Source organism: Archocentrus centrarchus, chromosome 15 (assembly GCF_007364275.1).
Source record: "Archocentrus centrarchus isolate MPI-CPG fArcCen1 chromosome 15, fArcCen1, whole genome shotgun sequence".
Classification (NCBI taxonomy): domain Eukaryota; kingdom Metazoa; phylum Chordata; class Actinopteri; order Cichliformes; family Cichlidae; genus Archocentrus; species Archocentrus centrarchus.
Window position 1 is genome coordinate 26,248,917 of NC_044360.1, and position 17,144 is coordinate 26,266,060.

General features: G+C 41.3%; 1 protein-coding gene across 1 annotated transcript in view; it reads right to left on the minus strand.

The window, feature by feature from the left end:
- Positions 1-17,144, minus strand: part of adgra1b (adhesion G protein-coupled receptor A1b) — a 165,805-nt gene that overhangs the window by 49,984 nt on the left and 98,677 nt on the right. The window contains exons 13-14 of the mRNA XM_030748152.1: positions 1,360-1,570; positions 686-894 (exon numbers count right to left, since the gene is read on the minus strand). Of these exons, the coding sequence (XP_030604012.1) occupies positions 686-894; positions 1,360-1,570 (420 nt within the window). The remainder of the gene's footprint in view (positions 1-685; positions 895-1,359; positions 1,571-17,144) is intronic.

Genomic DNA, 17,144 nt, shown 5'->3' on the forward strand with positions numbered 1-17,144 from the left:
GACTGACCTCCCAGTCTAACGAATCCCACTCTTCGGTAAACATCCGGAGGATTTCTTTTCATCCAAAAAAGCGGACCAGGCGCAGCGGCTCTATGGAACGACTGGGCGATGCGATGCCATTGCGCTTTTGGTATTATCCTCATGAAATCAATTTGAACAGAGGGACATCGTCAGAAGAAGGCATCTCGGCGGCGTCTAGACCAACTTGAGCGATACAGATGAACGATGCTATGCTTTACAGTCCAACATTTTTTGCTCGGCGATGGTTGCAACCAATTAGCACACCACTTGCGCTCGGAGGCGAATAGCTCCTGACAAGGCGCTCCTTCTCTTGAGCATCGCTTCTATTTCAGCTGCTGTGCTGCTTTTTGGAAAAAGGTGGCAGACTATACAACACCCGCAACTTCTCATTTCCAGGATACAGGGGGAATTTAGCGTAGCGCATACTCCAAAGCCAATAAATCCCGGTAGCGCATTTGACAAATCCTTTCCCTCTGCTGAAGAGCAACAATAAAGGAAGCGTTTAAAGGTCCCTGCACGAAGTGCTTCTTAAAACACGTGACTCCAGCTATTCCATGGTGAAAACAGATGTATTTGATCCATAATAGGCCCTAAGCAGTGGAAGAAGCATTATGTGGGGTCATGGTAAAATGAATGACACTGTACCACACAGGAGACTACTCACCATTAGCACAGCAAAGTTATTATGATGGGTGCAATGAATAGTGGTCGTGTTGCCCCCGGAGCCTGTTATGTGGCAGCCCTCTGCCCTCCAGCCACCGTGTCCATCCAGCAGGTCAAAATCCCAATAGGCTGCGGTGGGGTCTACACCCAGTGCGAAGTGCCTGAGAGCAATAGTAACGGAGTGCACGGCGCTCCCGAGGCTGCACCCATCTGCAAGGAAAGCAACACATTCAGTAAAGGAAATCAAGTGGAAAGTCTGTAAGTGCTATGGCACAAAAAGCCTGGGCATGAGCGCACAAAGCCCCCTGTATGCACAACACACATGCACACAGGCTAGACAAGTGTCAGACAGCTGACTGCAGGTGATAGACTGCTGTGTGAAGTATTGCAGTTAACTTTCATTTCAAAAAGGCTCTTTTCAGACATAATGCAGCAGTGAAGTGCAGTGGGGTCTGATGCACGCTCTGCTTTCGTTAATCAGAGTAAATAAACCGCAACGGAGTTTTGATTTATTTTGGAAACATGCAAAAGAGCGGTGTGTCAACATGTTGCGCAGAACAAACTGATGGACTATGACTGTGTGTGTGTGTCTTTGTGTAAGCATGTAGTCCGTGTCGGCAATACAGCACAGCGTTGACATCACAGGCATGATGAAAAAAATGGATTTCCTCTTACCTAATTTGGTGAAAGCAACTGGTGTTGAAACGCTCCTACGCTTCCCATCATCTGCGAGATTTGACGAATTGCCGGTGCAAGGGAAGAGTTTCCCATTGCGAAACACAATAAACTGCAGCTTGCAAGTGGAGTTATCAACAGATTGCAACGCTGAGGAGGAGATAGGCGTACCAGCCAGCGGTAAATGGATTGAGGCGACTGCCACTGAGTTCTGCGGATGGAACAAAAAAAAAAGAGAAGAAAATAAAAATTAAATAATGTGTCGGTGATGCGCTAGGGGAAAAAAAACTCCCCTAAAAAAAAGAAAAGAAAGAAAAAAAAACAACACCAAAAAAATGCTTTCCTCTCCAGGAGTGGAGGCGACCATAGACCAAAAGTGACCAAGGGAATGAGAATTACGTTTGAAGCGCTCTAGTGCGCCTATTTGGTCAAGCTCCCTGCCGCAGAGGTGGAAATGGTTCTTACCATTTCAGCTTGAGGGCACATCAACACTGCAGCTTGATTTAAAGAGACAACCGGTCTGACTTTATCTTCTTTTTTAGCAACTGTAAACACTAAAGAACATAAATAACATCCTTGGCAAGATTTTCTTTTTTTTTTATTATTATGTTATTTTATTTATTTATTTATTTTTTTTTTTGGGGGGGGGGGGGGGGGGGGGGTCTAATAGAAAAGCACAGCTTGTTAATGTCAAAGTGAAGACTCTCGCCATCTTTCAGCACAAGTAAATACAAACTGATTCTGTTCTGTAAACTTGCCTGTTATTGCCGTAACTACAAGCAAGAGAAAAAAAAAATCCAACCAGAGCTGCATTCAATATCCACATTCCCTCTGATTTGTTATGACCTGAAGCTGGTAATTTAATAATCTAACCAAATAACAAATTAGCTCATCCTGTCCAAGAAAGTCTGAGCTCTAATCAAGGTCCAGCCCTTCAGAGCTCTATGATTACAGCCTCGGAAACTTTGGCACAGCTCAGGATTTAGTGACTTGACATCACGGTGGACAGAAAATGCTGCTCAAGGGTGTGTGGACCGGTGACTGACTGCATTTAGGGCAGAACAGGCAGTACTTATCCTGCCAAAGAGTGTGTTGAATCATAAAAAAACAAACAAACAAAAAAAAAAAAATTAAAAAAAGGCTTCCAAAGTGGTGCTGTCAGCATGTAAAGGCCCGCAGTGGCTACATGTGTGGCCGCACACTTAACTGATTTATCTACATCAGCTCATGAATTCTACATACCACGCACAAATACAGAAGAGGCACTGTGGCGTGCTCGGAAACTTAAACAAATAATGTTCAAACGAAAAGGCTTTCTGCTGGCATTATCTCAGCTGTTATTTATTCAGAAAAAAATTCTCTGGTCAGGGACCTTCATCAGAGTGTGAAGCAGCGATTAAACAAGCTGACATCTTTGTTGTTGATTTATTGAGAAGTGATTACACAGAAAATGTTCTTTCAAATGAACCCAGCACCTTCGGTTATTAACAAATTTGCGCGCCGTGAACAGAGTTCCAGGAAGAGGCGAAATGACTGACCCTGCACATTTATTCATCAAATGACCCTAATGGAGAATGATGCTAATGACAAGGCTGTTGATGATACGTGTCCATAATAAAGATAATGATGGTGTCACGCCGCGGCTCGCTTTCCAAACGCAGTCTGTTTTGATCAGCCTTCAATCACGTCACCCTCCAGCGTGAGAGGATCAGCACTTTGAACCTAAAGGGGGAGGGAAGCTTCCTGCCAAAGATGAATGTGGATGCACATAAAGTGCCCTTACAGTTAATGGGTTGCTGCTTAGTCAGACATTGAGTCCAATCAATGCTGAGGGGGAAGATCGCCAAATTTCTTAATCAAGTTAATCAAGAGCTTCCTTGTCCAGTATGATGTTGGATACAGGACTGTGGCGCTTGTCTGGCCAGAAGTCTGCATTGTTCTGACCCTCTTGGTTCCTTCTATGTCCTAGAAAATAAATGCACAGAGGTGACAAAGAGCAGCTGTTTGTTTAAGGCCAGTTCTTTCACGTTCGAGGCACCGCGAGCCAGTGGTGATTGTACAGCATCAGCTTTGTTATCTATTTGTTTCTGCATTGAGTCACTCTTGAAAGGGTATCGATTTTCCCCCTACAGTGTGTGTGTGTGTGTGTGTGTGTGTGTATTTTTGTGTGTGTGTGTGTGTATGTGTGTGGGGAGAGAGGAAGAAAGACAGAGGATCTTTGCCTTGAAATTTATGTTGCATCATTTCCTTTCTGTGAACAGCTTAAGCTTGGCAGTCTGTTTCCAAGACAGGATACAGACATCAGGGATACAGTCGGGGAGGATTTCAGCCTAGGTGACAATCTAGGCAGAGTTAAACACGGGCCCTGGCATGCTATTCGAAGATGCTCCTCTCATGCGGTGAGCACAGATGCCAAGTGACCTCCTCATCCCCAGGGGAAATGTTTTCAAATCGCACAACTTAGGAAAAAGAAACCTTATCTCGTATACTTGTCTCCGCATCTCACCCTACATCTTTTATCCCCTTTTATGTGGTGTATCAAAGGGATTTACAGCCCAGGGGTGTGTGCCATAAGCCGTGGCATGCGCAAGGTCCCATTCTCAGCAACAATCTATGTTCCTCCTGAGCAACCTAAACAGCTACATTTCCTCAACCCCAGTGCCACCGGGGGCCTCACACTTCAGAGTTGATTTAACTGGTTGTACCTCAGTTGCATGACCTTCCTCCAAGCCCCTCCCTTTCCAAAAGGGTGGCATGCTGTAGTCTTAGTAACCATAATCACACACTCCCCTCCATCTCTCATTCTAGCCTTTTCCTTTCCCTTTTTCCCCCTGCTTATTTTTTTTCCTTATAGAGGGCAGTCAGGTGAATGTCAGCAGTCACCTCCTATTTCAAGCTGTTCCTTGTTCGTCCACCTCCCTCCATCCTCCTCCGGCTGCTCCTTGATGCACAGCCCTGCTTGATAGAACCACCTAGCTGCAAAACAGCCTGCAGGGCAAAACACAACAGCGGCGTTTGACCCGGGGCAGCCACCAAATCACAGTATAAACATCATGCTTAAACATGGCTTCTTGACTTTACAGGGGGATTACTACTGAATGTGTTTAGACAAAGAGGTGGAAAATTAGGAGAGCCAGTATGTGCTTTATTGTACAACCCAAAATTAGAAAGAGCTACAGCTCTGCGCCTTTGTAGATATATCTGTGGGAGTGATACAGTTATTTATTTGCACAGGCGGAAACTTCAAAATTAACTATGAATGGAATGAATTTAGCTCAAAGGGCAGCGTGCTGAGCTCGCCTTCAGCCAAGAAGAACTGCTGACAAGAACGATGGGAGATTTGCATAATTTCTTTCTTTCTTTCGTTCTTTGGTAATCATTGGCAGTCCAGTCAGCACAGACGTGGTCAAAGGCACAGTGACCATGACAAATAGGTAGACATCAGGAGACTTCAGGGGGTTGTTTCTCCCCATGATGTTTCAGAGTGATTCTGAAAATAAATCACAGTTTGCTCAGAAACAATTTTTAGCAAAAAAGCTTGTACGCAGGATTCTGCCACAGCTTATTCAATATTTGAACACAACTTGTTCCTCCTGACACTGAAAATATAAACAAAGGAAACACAATTCTACACACACACACACACACACACACACACACACACACACACACACACACACACACACACACACACACACACACACACACACACAAAAGATTGCTGTGTGCAGATTCAAACTTGTTTTCCTCTTGAGCACTTCTATGTCGTAGCATCGTTAGCATTACCTATCACGACAAATTAAACACAATCCCACACGGTTGCCATGCCAACGGGAATCTGTTTCCTCTACGTGAGCTGTGTCGGTTGGGTGGGGGCATTTGAGCAGATTTGAAGCAGGAAATCAGCCTCTTTGGAGAGGCTGAGTTGTGCTTCAGCTGTCAGCTACGCTCCCCTCAGTCAGCTCTGACTCAAACTGTCACATCACTGTGTAGTGGCTTAGCAAAAAAGATTCAAGAGGCTGCAACAGATGGACAACATTGTCTGATTGAAAGGCCATTGTGGAGGACAAATTAATGAATTCATTGTGTATAAAAGCGGAACTCCTAAATTAGAGCAAAGCGATTGATAAAGAGCCAAAAAAAAAAAAAGGGTACGCCTTTGAGACAGGACAGACCTGAGAGGGAAAATTCACATTTCCAGCATTGCTTAATGCGAATATATGACTCTCTCAGCAGAGCTTCATTGGTCAGTTAGAGTTTGTTGCATTGGTCTGTTATTGCCATGTCAGTGTGGCCTACATGCCCATTATTAGTGAAGGCAAAGATATCTGTGACTCACTACAGAGCGTCTTCTGAAAGGATGTATTTTTATCCAGTACCACAACGATAAGAAACAATTTGGGCACACTAAGAAAAAAAATTATTCAATGCTCTGAGTCATCTCCCATCTACAGTCAGACCCATAAATATTTGGACGGTGACACTTTTCATAATTTTGCCTCTGCTCAGCACAAGAGATTTGAAATGAAGCAATTAGGATGCGACTGAAGCTAGACTTTCAACTGTAATTTAAGGGCTGTAACCAAAATATGCATTTACTTTTAAGAAATGATAGACACTGACAATGATACCATTTTCACATGGTAAAAAGTGATGGGTCGACAATTTGACAGCCAGGTGCTGCTGTCTCCTCATTGTTTCATGAAGAACTAAGGAGATAAAAGCCTGGAGTTCATTCCAAGTACTGAATTTGTATTGGTAGTATTTCTCGGGAATCCTTTGCATGTGAGCCGAAGTGGTGTGGATGCAGGTGAAACCTAACAGCGAGACAGCAGAAACTTTAGGAGTGGCCAAAACTGCAATATGTTTACTCTTAAAGATAAAAGATGCACCGATAACCTCTGCAACAACAGGAGACCACAGGAGACAACTAAAGTGGATAATTGCAGAATTCTTTCCTTGGTTAGAAAAAAAAACAATCAGTCAAGCCAAGAGCTGCCTTTATGTATCCTTTTAAAGAGGATTTATACCCCTGTTAACGCTGGTGAACTGAACGGCCACATTAGACTGAAAAAACTGTCCAGCTCTAGAAAAAGAAGTGTTTACTGATGATGTGAAAACAGTATTAAAACAACAGGATATTAAACAGTATTAAAAAAAAACAAGTTCTCAGTGGTTAAGTCTTCAATTGACTTCAATTGAGAATGCGTTTCACTCACTGAGGACAAAACTGAATGCATAAAGACCCACAAACAAGCAGCAACTGAAGGTGGCTGCAGTAAAGGCCGGGCAGAGCATCTCAAGGGAGGAAACAGTATTTGGTGATGCCCATGGGTTCCAGACTTCATGCAGTCACTGACTTCAAAGGATTTTCATCCAACTATTCCAAGTAATCGTTATAACTATGTTGTTTTCTCCACTTACTTTAAGGACTGTAAAAAAAAAAAAAAAAAAGGAGTGACTATCACTCCAAATCTTTAAGGAGTCTATGGCACAGCTATTGCAGCTGTGTGCTATAAACTGTGGAGTAACCCCTTAACAATGAACTATAAATCCCCTTTAACTGCTCACAGCAAACTGCTGCAAGCTACCACTGTATTACAGAGGGAGTCATATTCCATATGACTATGTCTTAGAACCCAGAGAAATAAAACCCTAAGTATATGTATGACAGGATATCTGTAGAAGTAGGAAACAAAATATACTGTTTTGCCATTATGGAGTGGGATGTTAAAGTAATCAAATCTTTATTTGCCTTGACAGTAATTCTGACTTTAAAATCAATCTTAAATTTATATTATGCTTCAGCTCCAGTTTGGTTCACACTGACTTCAAAGAATTGTCTCCCGATGACAAGTTTGCCGTCTTGTTTTATGCTCACCATTTAGAGGTCTGATCATCTCACACTACATTTCAATAAAAGAAGGCATAGGTGATGTATTGAATAAACTTGAATTTCAGATTTTGTACAAAATGCATAATTAGTGAAATTAAAACCAGTGTTAGCAATGAGAAGTAATTCTCTGGATGGTTCAGCTTTGCAAAGATCAGCAGTGAACGAACCACCGTGCTGCGTGAAGTTTAGAAAAACTCTTTCTGAAAGGGAAGAAGTGGAAGTATGAAAGCACTACTCTGCAGCCTTGAACTTTTCTTGACATTATCTGAAATTAGCACCTAATGGCGCTTACTTGAGGTTGTAAGAAGCCCTTGCTGGCAGCAGATTACAGCTTCCTTATGTTTCATAGAGATTCAAATTCTAAAAAGCAGCTAATGCTAGCTACCTCACGTTCATGTGTTACCATGTTTGACAAGACACCAGCAGAAAGAGTTTTTTTTTTTTTAATTTGGGATTTCATTTTACGAAAGACCTGGTACCATTTAGTCAATGTGAAAACGTGTTTAGACAGATCTGTGCTGTTCCTAGTATTTTCTTTACAATGTGTTAAAGGATAATGTCATTGCAGCAGTGCTCTTCTTTTACTTGTCTTGTGAACACAGTTCTAGTTACCAGTGAAAGGTGTACAGTCTAAGGAAAAAGACCATTGATACCTCCACTAGAGTGCCACCACACACACACACACACACACACACACACACACACACACACACACACACACACACACACACACACACACACACACACACAAAGTCCTTTTGAAGTCCTTTTGAAGGGTCATGCTTTACTATCACCACTTTCTGTATCTCATGCTCTTGCTTCTCAAGTTTGATTCACCTGCTGGGTACAGAGACAGGATTAATGGTCAGTCACTTGGTGTAGCAACAGCAGTTGGTGGGTGTGCTAGCAACTGGCTGAGAGGTGAAACAGACTCATAACTTTGGATTATGCCACAGGGTCCTGTCCTCTCTGTTCGGACTGCCCTGGTGGATAAATGTCTGAGTTCCCCTTAATTCAGTACATCTACAACCGCTAATTTTTACTTTTTCCAGATTTATTTTCACTGACTCTGGGTCAGTGGTCTAGTGGCGAAAAAGGACATGACAGCTATACAATTAGAGTCATGTTTAGGCTCGAAGACATTAATAGATTTCTCACTTTTGTTCCACTTGTCGGATGGTTTTATTTCAAGCATGCTGTATCTGAAGCCTGAAACAGCAGCGCAGCAGTGATATCAAACGCCACAGCTCGTCCATCTGGCTGCTGCTGTAAAAACAGATTTACCCAGAAAGGATGCATTTTACTTGAACAATATGATTAAAGCAGATCTCCATTTGAAGAGAGATGGGGGTAGAACAGTTGCAGCCTCTTTGGGACTTCTCCGATTGTAATTTAAGATTCAGCTCGCAGGTGAAATGAATGTGAACCGGTGTGTATGCCTCAAAGATTGAATCATTCAATTGCTTTCCATCTGGAATCTGTTTTTTTTATTATTATTTCTTCTTTTTGAAAATGTGGTGTGTGTGACAGTCTCAGGTTTGGCAAGCCTGAGCCAATTATCGATCTCATAAATGCACGTCATCAAAGCCATTTGCAGTTTGAGGGACTAAGATGAACTCCCCAGATCAATTGGACGGAAATAATTACACTGCATCGTGTAAACCTCATGACTGGCACTGCAACACAAACACACAGCCGTGTAGACACATGAATTTGACATATGTATTATGTTCCCTTTCCATGATCTATAGTGTATATTAGTTGATAGTAATAACCAGTAAGGTATGCTGGCACACACAGCCTCCTCCCATTTATAATTCTGTCTCCATGGAAACCTGCTTATTAATCTGCGTGACTTAACAACTTTCCTCCACAGAGTAGAGGGCTAGCTAGTGCTTCATGTGTTAAGTGCCTTTACATCAACATGGGTGTGTATGAATATGCATGACGGTGGGGAACTGGGGGCCATTCATCAGCAAAAACCAGAGTACAACATGGTAGAGAGGGATTTCTGGCTGCAGACCTCCACTCGGGAACATGATTAACCATCCTCTGAACGGCGGCGGCAGACGTGAACCGCTAGGATTTTCAAAGATTTGTTTTAAAAAAAGAAGATGTAATTAATTTTTGATTTGATCAACCCAAGGAAAGTCTAAATATTAAATTTTCTTGTGAGCATGATGCAACACGGAGTGGTCTGCGAGCTCATTAATGATAATTTAACACTGGCACTTTTTTTCGGACTTCTCTCACACTGATATTAAGTGCCGGGCCTCATAGTTCTCTGCATCACACCTACACACACCAGCTGCTGCAGGATTCTACAAAAGCCATCACCATCTGCATATAGCAATCACAAATCATGCTGAAGAGAACGAATAAAGCTTTGGAAAGGATTCACATCCATGCACGCGCAACTAAAACGCATAATGAGGCTCCTATGGTCCTGTTGCTGTGGTAGGTGATGCAACCATCGGACTGCTTCCAGCTGAATGGTGAAGCATAGAGGCAGCCAACCGATGGAGATCCCCTCAAATGTACACACGTTCTGTCAGGCAGAACACACAATATAAATATGTGCCCAATATAAATTTGCTCAATGCGTAAAGATGAAGAATCCATAATGGAAAATCCTCATAAAAGCGTTTATCCCATAATAACATTAGGAACAATCAGGTGTTGCTGCATGGTTAAAAAAGGTATTAATTGTTTGTTTGCTGAGCCATTTTGTTAATCAACACAGCATTTTAGGATCTGAATATATAAAAATGCAAAAGAAGGTTTCACTTAGCCATGAATGTATCTAAGCTACAGCTGGAATTGTCCTGAGATGTGATTGTCTTTAATGACCTACTCTCTCACTCTGCATTTAAGCTCCTCTCCTGGAAAATGCTCCTGGGCATCACCAGGGCAAATCTAACAGATCTGGGAGAGAAATGAAAGCAGAGGAAGAGGAAAAGAAAGTGCTGTATATTTATGTCCTCTTGTACCATATTAATCCCTTCCCACTAATCCTTCAGCTGCACCAAATAAAACTGTAATGGCTTTGATGGCCATTTTTGGCTCACCGGGGTGTTGATGAACTCACTGACCAAAATCACCAACTCATTCCCAGGCCAGTGGTTTGTTTATTATGCCCCGTTTGCCTCTTTGTGTCTGATAGACCTTTTACAAACTACACAAAGATATATCTGTGATTGCTTGACCACAAAGCAAGCACAGACCTTCACGCTCCAAACATGAAAAGACAAAGGAGAAGTCTAACAGAAATATCTTTAGAATCAACAGATCAACAAGAGCCAAAAAAAAAAAAAGTATACTCACAAAACCCGCTGAGCTTCTGCCCACTGACTTTATTAAAAATCTAGCCTCTGCATTTTAAAGTCAGTAAAGGGGGAGTCTCTTCAAACAATAGTCTGAAATAAAATGTCAACAACTTAAGGCAGATTCCTTTGAAAAGATGGGGCTTTGAAATGTTTGAAGCTTGCTTCTTTGCAGAGGCTTCTAACAGTAGCCAACATGGGTTAGTGGATTTCACTTGCTACTTAGAGAACCACAAGATCACACCTCAACAGAAACACTTGGAATCCATCCAGCAGCTGCAATCACTTTGCGTGAACAGATGGGAAACGTGTTTGAGCTGCGGAGACGAGCACAGAGACCAAAAAATGGCTTGTTTAGAACTTGGACTTAACCTTATTTGGATTAAATTAGAGTTGGAATGGGACTTGATGCGTCTCAGCTGAGATGTGAGACAGATGTGTGAGCTGCACATCGATCCCAACAAAGTGAACACGGAGCAAACCGAATGTTAGTGTGAGACAATGCAGGATATGTTACTAATGCTGAGGTCCGGTGTAAAGTTATATCAAACTTAAAATCAAAATATGACTATTATTTAAGCTGCTGTGGATCAGCACATTTCGTTTTGAGTCACGCGCTTCTTGTGACAGCTTTTGTAAACCAGAGTCAATCAGAATGTGGGACATTTTCCCAATATGCAGGATGAGAGGCAAATTACAAAGCAAAACTGTGCAGTCCCAAATAAAGAGGAACACCCGGTCAGCCTACCTCAGTAGCAATGACAGCGCTCAGCTTCTGTATCATGTTTTTTGATTTGGTTTAGAGAACTGAAAAATACAACCCAAAAAGCAAGTTCTGTTCACAGAACAGAGATACTGAATGAGGTCTAAGCCAGGCAGGCAGTCAAACAAAGGCAGTTCAAAAAAACAGGCAAAGCCAAAACTCTTGATGTGATACAGAGTTTCTTGTCTAACTCTCGCCTAAAAAAAGCAAATAAGTGTATTTTCAAAATTGCTGTGGTTTCCCAATAAATTTGTCAAGTTTTGATTTAAATATACTTGTTCATTTTTGTTGGATTTGTTTTTGCTATTTTCATGGTAAGTCATGGTAAAACGCAGACTTTTGATATTTGTTCACAGCTGTTGTTTGGTATTCTGTATGAGTCTCTCAGTCTTGGTCATGCTGAAGAATCCAAAACACGACACTCTAAGCAAAGGTAGGCTGGAGGATTTATTGAAGCGCTCTTTTGCCTCAGATGCACATCACTTTAATCGATCTGTTGAAGCATTACCATAGTCAGTTCACTTTGGCTGTTCAGATTCCCCCATCCCCCTCCATGTTGTAATCAATGACAGTCCATCCATCGTTGCGCCACCTCCTCCCCCCAAGCTGCAGTGGAACCAAAGCAAAGTGACTCATATACATCGCGGGAAGCGGAGAAAGAAGCTTCTGTTTCTCAATCAGGTCCATCGTTTCGATCGAAAGACAGGCAGCAATTTCTCCAGCACCGTCTCTTAGTAAGATGAGAAAAAAAAAAAGAGGATGATTAGAGCTTAATTTGAGCAAATGAAATCCCCAGGGATCTGCACTCAAATCATCAGCCTTTTAATGTGTTAAATAAGGCTAATAAGCTGGTGTCAGTAAGCTGCCTCTTTGGCGCAAGTGCAGTAAAATACGCTCCGATCCATGTTGTCATGGAGGTGGTCTGAACTCGTTCTATGCAACTTAGAAACAATCAAACAGAGAATTGCCTCTGCCTACACAGTGCATTTCCATCTATTTAAAATCACATCTGGATCTTAGGACTTCATGAGACAGCACACGGCAAACAGGAAATGATAAGACAGAGAAAAATGTGGAACCTGTGGTTGAACTTAAGAAGTATTGGGACACAATCGGCATCTTAAACCCTACCCCTGATTTGATTCCAAAAATGACTATTTGCTGGTTTTATTAGTGTAAACTTCTCTGGGTTTTAGTCCGGTGACTTGAGAAAAAAAAAAGGGAAACTATGGACAGTGATTGTCATTTTTTAAACTAGATACATTTTTTTTACAGCACATCTCGTGAGGCACAACATGCTTGTTTTTATTAAAGCTTACTGAATAAAAACTGGCAAACTGAACAGTTTATTCTTCTCTCCTTCAAAGGTTAACAGATCATATAGTAAAATACTGCAAAGTGTAGAAGACCAAGAGTCAGTTATTTTGTTCTTGTTAGTGGGACTCTACTGGGAATCTCGGTATGCCTAACACAGACCGAGAGCTATTCCATCATTAGTCTTGTAATTCATTAACAAATAAATGACACATTTTCCATATGTTCTCGTCACATTTAAAAATAAATGCAACATTTTACTTGTCATTGACCCAAGTCCGCCATCACTATCTATAATTAATGGCTCCACATAATAATGTCAGTGTTAGATCTTAGGTTTTTACATTGTCACCCACAGCACATTATTCAAATGGGCAGACAGATGATTTGGATGGGGTAGAGCTTACTTGAGCCAATCTAGCCACTGCCCATACCCATCAATCTACAGAGCCTCCACTTGGCCCAGATTAACATCAGACAAGAGGGCACACTTTGAAGATTCTGTTTAAAAAAGTGATTAGCTGGGAGCCAGCCATGTAGCCCAATGGAGACTTATTAGCTATCCCACTTAGTGTACACAGTGACCACAGAGAGACAGGGAATGAGGAAGGGAGGGGAAGGGAAGTCATTCATCACAGATATTTGTTTTCACCCTTATTAGGAAACAAGCAATGTAATGGCGTTAACGACCGGCGGACCTTTGTCTCATCGCCCTCTTTAACATACTGTATGTTTGAGAATGCAGCCCTTTGTCCAAGCGCTAGAGCCTCTAAAAAAGTCAAAGAAAGAGATTTGAAACAGTTGCTTATGATTGATTTTTGTAGTTGATCCACATTGGACAGCACACTTAATGGCTTACCTCCTCAGATCAGTCTGGGATCACATTGCTCAGGTCTTTTTCACAGAGGAAGAGGCTTTTTGTTCTCTGTCAGGATGACCCCACATTACTTTAATAATGTTGAGGGCCAGGCTCAGGGGAGGCCAATCCATGACTGATGGTGTTCCACTGTGTGTTTTTCTATCCAGGTATGCTTTTAGTGCATTGGCAGCGTGTTTGGTATCATCATCATGCTGAAAAATAATCCGTTGCCAATCACTCTCTTTCTGGATGGTATTGCATGGTGGATCAAAATCCGGTGGTATTTTTCTGCATTCATAATTCCATAAATCTTGGCAAGATCTCCATTACCACTGGCTGAAACGGAGCTTTTAGGGAATCAACGTGTTGGTGCAAAGATACCATTTTATGCCTGTCAAACTGTGTTATCTTCGGCATTTTGTAGATTCCACTAAAGAAATGGGAACAAGTGATGTGTTTCTGCAACAGGCTGGAAGTAAGAAAATGTCTAAAGACACAATCTAAAATTATTTCTTTGCTAAGTTGTCTGTTATGTATAGATGAGGGATGGCTCAAGATTTTTGCACAATTCTCCATATTCTTAGGAGAAGGTGAAATTGACACTTTTTAGATTACTCACAGGAAAAGGCGGTCAGAACTTTCTGTTTAAGAGACACTTTTTTTTACATCCACATACCCATTTAATAATGGAGGAGCACTTTGATATTACGCCATGGTAACAGAAGAGAAAAACATGGGATTAAATTAGTTATAATGTAATTTATGATCAAATTCTGACATATGAATAAAAAATGTATATCTGAACACTCTAACATGGAACTTATATCGTAGGACTGCTTACAAGATTAAAGTATCCATCTTACTAAGGTCAAGATGGATGTTTTTGAGCTCCTTGAACCCAACAGGACCAAGACTAAACACCATAATGTATGCATGGATGTACAGTGTGGCATTTCTGTGAAGAGGTACGACTTAGCCTTGCCTCTCCAGTGCAAGACTGAAGGGGTGTTCAGCTGTGGTAATGGTGGAGGGAGAGGAGGGGGACCAACAAGCTCATTGGTGCTGTTCCATCTGTCATGACAGAGACACTAGCCGCCTATTTGTCTGTGATCCTCTGACCTCAGGGCTGCCGCCACTGGCCATCTTTAGCTCCGTCAGACTAAAGAGTTAGCCACATGACCCCAGCTACCATCGCCATGCCACAGCATCTAAGCTACGTGGATCTCAGGGGTTGGAGCTAATTGGTCACTTTTCAACAAGTCTGTCTCAGTTGGTCTCTTCGGGAGAGGTTAGTGCTATCATCAAGGTGTCATTACAGAGAGAGAATTGACCAGTGTGGCAGTGTTGAAGGGGAAGCAAAGATCAACTCCTTGTTTTGGCCTGAAATTCATTTAAAAAGCAGTTTGACTGGCTACTTAATGCTCCTCTCTTCAAGCAGCATTACTTTAGGAACTCATTTTCATGTCCTTGAAGAGTGGAAAAAACAATTCATACATTTCAGCAATAACTTACAAAATGGGCAGGACTTTATATTTTTCTTTATAGAGAATGTTTGCAAAAATCACTATATATATATATATATATATATATATATATATATATATATATATATATATATATATATATATATAAACATATATATATATATTTATTTTATATATTTAAAAATATATATGTATATATATATTTTTTTTATTTTAATTGCTTTTCAAATAGTTCAGCTGTTACTCAAATTAGGGAGTAACCATTCATAGCTCTTCATCACTTTTATCTTTTTCCTTTTTTTTTAGATTACTCAATAACCTGCTCAGTGATGCTTTTTGTTCAATGTCAGCTAAGCAATTAGATCATTTGGATCCAAATTAGGCTAAAATTTAAATCTTTGTAAAACTGTTGAGGTGCGTAAAAATTCTCTATGGGTTCAAAACTATGAGTAACCAGTAACACAATATCCAGTCATCTAATTCATTTTATTTCTCTAAAATATATATTTAGTGCAAGTTTAAATTGTATCTATAACTATATCTAGAACTCCCAAATTGTTGATAGCTTTTTGAAAATAATGTGGTTTCTGTTTGTTTTCCTTAAGTTATTCTTGGATTTTTTTAGTTACTGCACAGTTTCACTGTGTGGGTCATTCGGTCCTTTCATTTTTGCCATTGTCTAACACTTCTGTATTTAAGTAAAGTCCAAATCAATACAATGCAAGATGGAAAGAATCCTAATCCTTACACACCTAAAGTGGAATCCAACCGAGTCAAGAAGCAATGTCGTTTCATCAGACACAAATCAGACGAGGAGCAAAAACGTGCAGATGCTGCACCGGTTCTGTCTCGTCCACTTAGGCATAAACAGCTTTCAGTAAGTGTGGGAAAGCTGCTTGTGAAACAAAGAAAAAAACAGCTGAGTGAGACAATGGTGGTGACTGTGAGAGCCCCCTACACCAAGCTCCTGAAAAGTGAGCTGCAAACCTGCAGCCTCCAGGGAGGTTTGTATGAGAATGAATGCTCGACGGTGGCTGGCACCAGCCACATGTTAGTTCCACTCCAGGGATGGACCTGCCTTTCCATGTCAGTGTAAATGTAATTTTCACTCAGCTAAAGCACCTCAGGTACCCTCTCGCCTCAGATCCAGGATTAAGTTGTGAGAGTAGAGTCAGGAAGAGAAAGACAGGCAGCAACATGTGATGTGAGAAATGAAATCAATGTGAGGCAATCTGTGCAATATTCTTTCATGCACACAGCGTGTGCAGTCATGCATGTGTGCATACTGTCAGGTGCTGTGGCACCTGCAGTTTGTCCCATTTTTACTCCATTACACTGCCATTCATCCGCACAATGCATAAAGCACTGGGCGATCAAATCTAATTCCACACAGCCAATATTTTGAGGTTAAGATCTCAAAATCCATTTAACCACAGAACCAATATGAAAGTTCAGAGGAGACTTACATATTTGTGAGTATGTATTTTACTGTGTAAAATATACATTAAACCACTGTTAGTCATTTAAACGACTAAAATATATATTTAAGAATGACATGTTTAGAAACACATGCAGTGTCAAGAGATATAGGCTGTCTGGTTTAGCGTGATATGTAGAGCCCAGTTTTTTATCAGAACCAGCATACAGCAGCTCAGCTAAGATTCTGGAGAGCTGAGTGATAGACAATGGACAGTTCTATCAGCTATCAGCTCAGGTAATGTTAGTGACAAGCAGTACTCCTCATCTACATAAATGTTTACTCCTCACATACTTAATTTACATAGTGAACAAACTTAATGGACACAATTATTTATTGTTACAGTAAAATTGACATGATTCAACAATAATTGCAACCATTCCATATCTCCCACCCAAAACAACTAAATAAGATTCACTTTATATCAATAACCTTCCGTGCAGCCCTCAGTCTCCGGTCCCAAGGTAGGGGAGCGAAAGAGAGGTGTACAGGATTACACACAACTGACTTGTCATGTCATTCCAAACACCATCGACCTTTGCTGGCTCCCCGTGGGAGGCTCCAGCCTAGGTTTGTATCTGCAAGACTTAACCTAACACACACTGCCATCCATCTCTTTCCTCAAGGCCACAATGTATCACATCTGCCTTCTCATTTACAACTAAAGCT